Here is a 9,954-nt window from a genome sequence, read left to right as displayed (position 1 = left end):
AAACTAAAAATAATCATGTGCATTTTAGAAGATGCCATGTTCTTTATAACCACATAAATTAATTCCACCATCCTCATAATCAGATTCACATACATAATGGAAGAATGTAATTTACTTCCATTCTCCAGAGGTATACAAAGTATTTTTTTTTTTTTTTTCCTTCCAGAAAAAGGTTTTAAAATTGCATTGTGTTCTATTCACCAACATTACCCAAGCAAACAGAGTTATCTCTGAACCTCTGGGTAGCATGGCATGGAAAGATTGCACTCAGAAATCAACTGGGCTTCTGTGTATGAATTGGGAAAACAATCCTACCCAGAAGAAAGATAAGACCTAATGAGAGATGATAAGTGTTGGGAAAATAAGCTTGATGGAAGAAAAGGAAGTGAAAAAACTTTTCCATGCTGAGGACAGAAAAGGTCTTTCGAAAACTTTTGTTAAGCATGACATATTAAACATATCCAAAATGTTATCCAACAATAACATGAACATGGATCACGTAAAATGGTGTTATCAAAAGATCTTTCATCTAAAAATTAGGCAATTTATGACGCCAATATTGTAGAGGAACTCCTAACAAGAAGGACTTTTTATGTCTCCAGAGGATTTTAGATTTTGAACTCAAAAGGAAATGGATTTTTCAGTAGAACAGTTCATCACCTCCGGCTACCTCATATGAGCCTTAAGAATATGTCAATATGTCATTTGCCTCCTCTCATATCAAAAGCCTGTAAAATAAAACATAAACTTTGTCTGCATAGTTTAAAACTCTTTTTCTTGAATTTCCATTCTGTTTTGAAAGAGAGATTTCACTCAGAAGATGCTAGCTGTCACAAGGTGGTGAGGACAGACCCATGTGTGACATTGTTGTATTGAGGTGTACCAGAACATTAATTCTGTATGCTGGCAAACTTCAGAACTTCCCCATTACCATTCTGAAAACAGATTACAGCCAACTGTTTAAATGTCTAGATGTGAGGAAAAGTTTCATTGACTTGCCTTGCCAGTTCTGTATTGATATTAGTCTGACACAAATTTTTGTATTTGCATGATCTTTTCTGTCTGTAGTATTTGTGCAGCCCTAAACCACGACATGAATCTTTCTTCCTCTACAGGAGCATTCTAAGGCTCTAGAAAATCCATTCTGACTATTACGTGTTCCCCAAAATTAGTAGAGGAAGTAAAAACCAGAGAGAACCGAAGTAATCAGTTAAACTACACCATGGTTCTGCTAAAGCAAAGAAACCACACTCATAAATCACATCTTCTGAGGATCCATCCCTCTACTTCCTTGTCCCCAACCTGCAAAAAGTGTGGTAGCAAAAGGAGTAGGCTCACAGCTACATCTCAGCATATTCAGGGATATTAAAAGACATTTGTGAACACTAAAATGTTTCCATTTTCCATATCCTCAGACCTTTGTACAACTTTTGAGCTGATGGTTCAAAGCCACTATTAATGACCTATCTGGCAAAACAGGAGTGAATGGCCAGGAAAAGCAGTGCCTTCAACCACCCCAACTTGAAAGAGTCCAGACATGACTGGTAGTAGCTCTTCCCCCTTCAGAGCTCTCACAGGTGCAGTCTGTCTTGTTGCAAGGCCAAACATGAACCTCTCTGCTTCCTCTTTGGTCTCTGTGAATCCACCGTGAAAAGCAGGTCTCTTCTGGCATTTGACAAGTCTGCATTTTTTAAAACATGCCCAGATTTGGAGCATCCTGTACCTACTAAGGGGAAAGTTTTAACTGGGCTTAGCAGCTATTCCTTCTGGAGATCGGCCACAAGGTAAATAAATGCAACATCTCTACCATGAGATGCAGAGGAAATCCCACCTACATCCTGACTGTATATCAGGATGAGACCAGTTTGCACTCTGGTTTCCAAAGAAAGGCTATTTTGGCACGTCAGCCAGCAGGGAGGCACCACAGGTTTCCATAGGACCTCCTCACTGTGGAGGATCAAACTGTGATCACAGCCTCACACCATGGCACAGTGTGACCTGTGGTTTTCACTGAACTACATCAACGACACAGGCCTGAGCCTCAGAGAGAAAACAAAACACAAGATAACAGCTGAGTAACTCAGTCCTTCTAGCTGCCCATCATCTTGTTCCCAATGGTGCCAGTGCACAACTCAAAATACCAGTGACAATGCTGGAGTTTCATCACCAGGTTCTCACAGCAGACAGCTCTGACATTGCCTTAACCTTGAAAATCATGACTGGGTGAGGCAGTGGTTCACTAGATCCCCTCCAACAATTGCTTGCCTAATTCTATTAAACCAAGCCAACAGACTCATAGGATAAACACCCAAATGAGCAAGCCATGTACCACAGTCATTATTTACAATGCACCACTGCAAAGCCTCTCTATCTTGAGCAACACTAAAAATCCTGCCCGATTTTCAGTTTCTGTTTCCTTGAAAAGCCTGAAGCTGTGTTAGAACACCATAAATGGCAGCAATCACAGGCTTTACACCAGGGTTGTTTAACTTACCCTTTGATAAGCAGCAAAACAAACTACCCTAAACAGTAATAAAATGAAATCTACAAGAATGAACTCATAAGGATAATCAGCAAAAACTCTGATCCCAGACTGAGGTCCACCAGCAGAGGTTGTGGAGGCAAATACATAACTGTGAATGGCATGTCTGGAGATATTCTGACCCAAGAAGTTGCAAAGCAGGCCCAAGCTGTATCAGCAGACAACTTGGTACTGCAGCCACGCTGTACTGCTTTACAGACTGGAATTCGCAGCTGCTCTCATCTGCACCGTATTTGCTTCACCTTAAAAAATACTTCACTTTAAAAATTGGATTTTAAAGTATTTTCCATTATGTGACTCTGAAGGCCAAGGATGCATTTTGAGGAACCAAAGAACACTAACAGGACCATCACATATCCCACGCTGTGTGGGTTAGTGCTGGCACACTAACACAGTGACACGGGGGCATTCAGTATCCTCAGATTTGCATTTATCAGTACTTACCTAGACTTATATCCAAGTATGGATATATTTTTATGAAGGCAAAAAAGAGAAGATAAATATATGGCTCATTAGAGTACTTGCTCATCGCATAAAAAACCCTTTAGAAACGCAAAAGCCAAGTGCTGATTTTGCTCCACTCTGGGGCTCACTGCCCTGTGCCTAGACTGACCGTGCCGCTGGGGTCACGCCAGCGACCAGCACGGGGAACTCTTCCCTGCCTGGGGAGCCTTGGGCAGGCCCCGGGCCTCGCACAAAGCGCCTCAGCCGGGGCGGGCCGGGTGGCGCGGGGGTCGCCGCTGCGCTCCCGTCCCGCCGCGCCGGGCCCCGCCATGCCCGGAACACAAACAAACACCGCGCTCGGGGGCGGGGCCAAGCGGCTCCCACCATCTTGGGGCCGGGGGAGCCCGGCAGGCGGCTGGGTTCCCCAGCCCGTCCCGTCCCGCCTCGTCCCGCCGGGGGCGGGCAGGGCTGTCCCCGCGGCGGGGCCGGGGGGTGCGCAGCCCAGCGAGGCCCCGCGGCTGCTCCCGGGGCCGGGCGGGGAGGGGTGAGAGGAGGAGCCAGGGCGGCCCGTGCGACAAAGCCCAGTGCGCAGGGAGCCGGTGACCGGGAAGCAGAACCGCGCCGGGCAGCCGCGGGCGGACCCACCGGAGCCCGCTGCCCCACGGGGGGTGGGAGGCCCGTCCTGCCGCCCCCCCCGGCTCGGGGGTCGGGGCGGCCGCGGAGCGGAGCGGGAGGCGGCCGGGCTGCAGCTGCTAAGCCGCTTAGGGCCGGGGCTGGCATGAGCCTCCCCGGCGGGGCGGCTGCGGGCTGCGCGCTGCGGCGGGGAGGCTGAGGGCGCGGATCCGGAGCGGGAGGAGGCGAAGGAGGGGCCGCGCTCCCCCCGGGAAGATGGGGAACTGCCTCAAGTCCCCCACCTCGGATGACATCTCGCTGCTGCACGAGTCCCAGTCGGACAGAGCTAGCTACGGAGACGGGGCTGAGCCGGATCAGGAGCCGCCGCCGCCATATCAGGTAGGGGAGGGGGCGGCAGCGGGGCCGGGGGTCGCGGCGCCGCTCGCCCGGGGCCGGTGCGCGCCGCCCCGGGGGCCGCCGCCGCCGCTCCGGCGCTGGGCGGCCCGAACCTCTCCCTTTCCGCCCGCACGTAGCGCGGGGGAAGCCGCTTTGTCTCGGCCGGTGCCGGCGCTCCGGGCGGGCGGGAGGCGGAGGGCAGGGGCCGCCCGGCCGGTGCCGCGTCCTTTGTTGCCGCCGGCGGTGACATCACCGTCTGTGTGATGTCCCCCGCACCGTCTGGCGCGGGGACGCTCCGGGACGGGGACCGCGGGCCCTGCCCGGGCTTAGCCCGGGCCCGCTCGCTCCGCTCCCGTATTTTTAGCAGCATCTGATCCCCACTGAGTAACTCGCCCAGCGCAGCGGATCCTGTTTCCCTCCGTCCTGTGGGGCACCGGCGGGGAAGTGTTTCCCATTGTTCGGTGGGGTTTTTGGTTTTTTTGTTTTTTTTTTTTTTGTTTTTTTTTTTTTTTGTCTCTGGGAGAATCTCTTAATTTACATCTTGATGATGAATCAAGGGGGAAAGAAGGAAAAGGCCGAGCGTGCTTTGATGGCTTTGCTGTCAGCGGAGGGTAACGCCGGTGTGGAGGGAGGATGGCATTGGTGTCGAAGCCTGCGCTTGGCCGCCTCTGGAAGGGATGGACACGAAAAGGGAACCTGAACTTGGGGTTGCACTTGTCTGCTCCCGGACATCTCCTCCCCCACCTACAGAAATGCGTACTGACCTAAACAAACGGTCTACAGCACTGAAAAATGAAAAGGAAAACCATCCAGCGATAGAACTGCACATTGTATTCGAGTTTTGAAAGTATTTTATTGTCTGGGATAATAGCATACATACCAGAGGCATCTACAGAAACACACATTCTGGGGGGTAGGTGTAACTTGAGAGCTGATGTTTTCTAGGATGGGAGTCATTCCCTAATTGCAGAGCTTGATGTATAATTAACAAAATTGCAGGAAGTATTTAACCGGACAGGCATGTAATCTATAAATGCTTTAGCGAGTTCAAGAATTCCACCCTGATAGGAGCCCCGTAAGTGTTGAAGAGAAGCCCTGCACGTAGCAGCCCTTGCTGGTGCCCTGAAGCTGCACTGATGTTTCTTGGCAGTGTGTGCCTGATTGTTTTGTTTGGGTGCAAAAGCTGAATGTCACAATAAATTTCGTGAGGATTTTTTCTGTTCTGATTTCTGAACTATGTCTGCTGAAGTAAATAGAAAGTGCTTGGTGGCGGATCAAGTTTTTTGTGTTGTTCTAAATTAAGCCTGAATGGTTTAGAAGGTGTTGTATGAGGTTTAGAAGTGTGTTGTATTTTTGTCAAATCAGCATAACAAGTTTGAATGTTTGTGCTGTTGATTGCATTTATATCTGTGATTATAGGAAGACTTGTGAAGGTTTTTGTCTTCTTGTTCTTCCCTTTGAAAGCAACCTTTTAGCTCTTGCAAGAGTCAACAACCACGTAAATGCCTTATACAGGCCTTCTAGTGTGGATGTTGAAGTAGAGAAGGACTCTGTCGTCAGAGGTTTTTAAGATTTTTTTTCTTGATGAGGAACTTGTCTGTAAGTGTGGATGGTTGACTGAGAACACGACAGACAGTAAAATAAATGAACCCACAGGTGTCTATTATCGAGGAAGTGTATTCATAGCAAACCTTCCCTCAGCTGAAGAAGCTGTGCAGCATCAGGTGATGTGCCCACAGGCACTTGGCTGTGTTGAACATCACTGTCTGTCCTGAAAACTCCTCCACTGATCCTGCCAGTTCCTAAAGCTTCACCTTAGGGTAGCCTTTAGTGTCTCATAGTCAAAATCAAAGCTACTCTTTCCACAGGTTTTGAGCCATGATGGATTGTGACTTTAAAAAAAAAAAAAATAGGTCTTAGCTACAATATTATGCAATATCTGTGCGCTTTAGAGGTTGAGGGGATTTATAATTTTAAATTAGTTAATATTTACAAGATACACAAAACTCTTAAGTAGGAACAATTGCTAATGCTCCAGTATTACTTCTGTGCTAGAAATAAGTCGCCCATTTTAACTTTCAAGTGGCAGCTCAGAGTCAGTGTTGGAAAGTTGTGGCCTTGTTCCTGGTAATGACTTCTTTCAGTATCTTAGCCAGAGTTAGTGTATAATGAGTAGACATTAGAAATGAAAGCAGGAAAGGGGATAAAGCAAGTTGGAAAACTTACTTGTGGCAACTAGCCTTGAGAAACTGGAAGGTGAAGAGTTTTAAAGCCAGCTGCTGAAATATCAGCTGCATATTTTAGAAGAAAGTAAAATCTGGTGTCTGTTGCTGTTGGGTTTGCAGCAACAGTATGTCAACTTCCTGAGTAGCTCTTGCAAGGTATGCAAACTAAGGGAAGGAGGTTTGCTGGGGGAAGATACACAGTTGTAGAAGATGACTTCTGTATTATTTTGACATTTAAAGTATTTTTTTGTGTTCTGACAGGATTGTGCCAGGGATGTTCATGTGAGACTCCTGTTATGACTTAGTATTTATTTACCTATTGAGTTCCAACTGCAAAATGTACCCCCAGTAAAAATTGCAGTATAGCATGTGGAATTTCTTTGATCAGTGAGTGCTATTAAACTGGCTGTGTAAAATTCCTACTTCCAAAAGTGAGGTTGAGACTTGCATTGACAGTACAGACACGTAGAATAATGTGAGAGGCTCTGCAAATACCTGTCTCTTGGTTCCTGTGGCAGTACCTGTTACCAGCTGCTGCAGAAAGGCCTCAGAGAGGAAGCATCTTTTTAAACAGATATCTGAATTAATAAGAAAGTGGCCTCTTAAAGCATCAGATATTTTCCAGTGCATTGAGCTTAACCACTAACATGAGAAAAAATGAAAACATACAAAAAAAAAAAAAGTGTGTTTTCATAGTGGGGAGGAAGGAAGTGATTTCAAGAGTGGACCAACATTTTCATAGACAGATGCTAATTTTGAATGCCTCCATTTTAGAACCCAGAAATTACAACTGCTTTCCTAAGTGTTAAGGAAAAAAAAACAAAACCAAAGCTAACTCCTTCCTAATCACAGATTCCCTGGTTAAAAATGGAGCTGCATGTTCTTAAGTCCTCAAAATTGAGTATGCTTTCGACTTTGTTTTCCTTTTTGGTGTGACTTCTTCACCATCTGTTGGCAATATGCCTTCTGCTGTTTTTCCATACAAGTTCACTGGGTTTTTTTCAGTTTCTCTTATTTCTAGTAATTCTCCTCAAATACTTTTTTTTTCAGAACAGATGTATCCCTTTTCTTAATCCTTGTCTCATATTTCTGTTCTTAATAGTTCCCTAATAGCTGTAGGAAATAATTTGCCATTTTATTCAATTTTGGAAATTTTATCCGGTAAAGTACAAAATGCTTTGCACCTTTTCTCCCTAAGTTTCTAAAAAGTATTACTGTGGACAAAATACACTGCAGTCTTCTAAAAAATTGTATGATACTTGCTAAATTACTTAGCTAAAAACATGAGAAATAAGCACAACATCTTAGTGTTGATAGTGACCTCATACAAGCTCGTTTGCTATTTTGATGTGGCAGATAAACTGATAAAATATTTTACCTGAAGAGCTCCAGAGCACCCTCTGGTACTTCGTATCACCATGTGTTGTCTTACAGGCCCAGATAAAATGTTCCAGTGGATCTAGTGGATTTTTTTCTTTTTTTTATTTGGAGGGATTAATTTAAAACCTTTTGGCCTGGATACTCATTTGATTTGGCTGTAGGCACAAAATGAGACGAGAGATCACAAACATGAGCTTAACCCAATGCTGTGCTCCCATAATCCTCCAAAAGCTGTTGGGGACAGCAGGTTTTGAAAGTGTAATTTAGGATGTCTCATGGCTTCTCTTAAAGCTGGGGTTGGTGCAATAGCCTCCTTGGGCCTCCTCTGAGCTGAGTGTCACCTGTACACAGTGTACATGTCCTCATCCCTCTGGCTTGCCGTGCTTCATTCCAGCTGTTCCCAGTTCAGGGAGGTGGCACATCAGCCTGTCCTGGCAGTGCCATGGGCCAGTGAGGAGCACAGCACAGGGGGTGCAGCCCTGGAGAAGCTGAAGTGCCCATTTTGAACAGTCAGAGAATCTTTCTGGAAGAGCCCCCTGCATTTCTCTGTGACCCTTGCCCTGTGGATGGGAGTGCTGGATATTTTTTGCTCAAGAGAGAAACCAAGCCTTTGTTACTCTCTTCTCATGACTTAAGTAATATGTTACATTGGTGTTCTGATGCTGTCTTTTCAAAGGTGTGGTAATCAATATAATTAAACATTGCTAGACAAATGATTTCTGATCTAGGAGTTGCACCCATTTATAGAAACAGCTGAACAAAAATTCCTTTGGGCCCCAATGGAAATGATTTATCATCTGTGACTGTGTGTACTGTACAAGAAAGGAGACTGGGAGTGTAACAGGTTATAATCTACCATGGAGTGGTTGTGCAAAGCTGGAACTCTTGATCTGTGTTGGAACAGCATAAAAGGGGCAAAGATGCAATGGGAAAACGTTACATACAGTAAGCTATCAATGAAAAAAAGCAAACCAGCTAGTAGGTTTACTTTCATATAAAATAAAGCAGTCTATTTAAGACTTGCATGTGGATGTCTTGCCTTTTTTTCTGCTTATCCTCCACATCTTGGTGATGATGTGTATGAATTAGAGTTGCACTTGTGGATGTGAACTAAAATATCACTCCAGTCCACAATTCCTTAGTCTGCTGGAAACTTCAGAGGGCTTCAAGCTCATTGTTTTTGTTGCTGTGTTGCTGATTGGTGCCTTCTGGCAGCAGTGCCCAAGGTGAAAATCAGCTGCAATGAGGGGCAACAGTGATGGAGGAGCTGAAGTTGAGAGTTTGCTGCATGGATAAGAAGTGGTAGAGTAGCCAGTGATGTTGGTACTTCTCTTCAAGGATGAGATTGCTTGAGTGATCTTATGTAATTAATTCTCAGAAATGAAGAAGTGTTTAGTAGTTTTCTGGAATAACATTTTATCTGTGAAAGACCAAGCATTAAGTGCTAAAGTCACTCCTGATAAATAGTTATGATGTAATTTAGACCTGCATTCAGAAAAGCTGTAAGTGTTCCATGTTTTATACTGCAGTTCTGGTAAATTATTTGTATGTGAAATGCAATAAACCTTTTTTAACATATCAGTATAGGGCTATACAGTTCGTTTTCCACACAGTAATGAAATATATGTATTATGAATGTAATCGTAATAGCATTCAAGATTATTTGGTTAGTGAAAAGTATGCCATGACACTTCTTATTCTTCCACAGCTGAAGAATTTAGCAAGTTGTCTCGAGAATTGTATTGCTGCTAATCAGTTCTAGGTGAAAAGTTTCTTGAGGGTGCTAAGTCTAAACTTCCTTTCTAAACAACAGTTAGAAAAAAACTGCACCTCTGTTTCCTGTCTCAGTGCATATTGGTTTCAGTATAGCCTGCCACACTGGCTGATAGGGGATGTCTTTCATTTTGCTGGTGAAAAAAGCTGGTGGGGGCAGAGGGAGAAGAGAGGAAGGAGGACAGACCTGAAAGTAAAGGTTACCAGATAAGAGTTATAGAGTTAGGTAACTTCAGTCTTGAAAATACCCATTCATAAATGGTTTAAATAAATAATATTGGTTGGATATTGTAATGCTTAAAATAGATTTTAAACTACAGTTGTTTAAAAATGGGTTAGGCATGGCTGGAGGAAGTGGGAAGAGTATGCTAATGTTTGAGTTCTCTGTGTTACCACCTTTCTTATAAAATTAGAGCTGGTTTCTAGATTCACTATTGTTGAATTGGCAGTTGGTAAGGATCTGTTCCTAAACACTCTGTCCAGAAGATTTTCCAAGGGGCATTATGAAATGAAGATATGTTCATAGTCACATTTAACAGAGTATTGCTTTCTGCTTCACATGGATTTCTGCAAGAAGTGTCT

At 44.7% G+C, this 9,954-nt stretch overlaps 1 protein-coding gene across 1 annotated transcript in view; it reads left to right on the top strand.

Annotated features, from left to right (window-relative positions):
- The first annotated feature begins 3,644 nt into the window (after positions 1 to 3,644).
- RNF11 (ring finger protein 11) overlaps positions 3,645 to 9,954 on the top strand; it is a 30,025-nt gene continuing 23,715 nt past the window's right edge. The window contains exon 1 of the mRNA XM_021529230.2: positions 3,645 to 3,997. Coding sequence (XP_021384905.1) covers positions 3,875 to 3,997 — 123 coding nt within the window. The 5' untranslated portion in view covers positions 3,645 to 3,874. The remainder of the gene's footprint in view (positions 3,998 to 9,954) is intronic.

Source organism: Lonchura striata, chromosome 9, assembly GCF_046129695.1.
Source record: "Lonchura striata isolate bLonStr1 chromosome 9, bLonStr1.mat, whole genome shotgun sequence".
In the NCBI taxonomy this organism is placed as follows: domain Eukaryota; kingdom Metazoa; phylum Chordata; class Aves; order Passeriformes; family Estrildidae; genus Lonchura; species Lonchura striata.
Note: the sequence above shows the minus strand (reverse complement) of the source record. Positions and strands in the feature narration are given on the sequence as shown.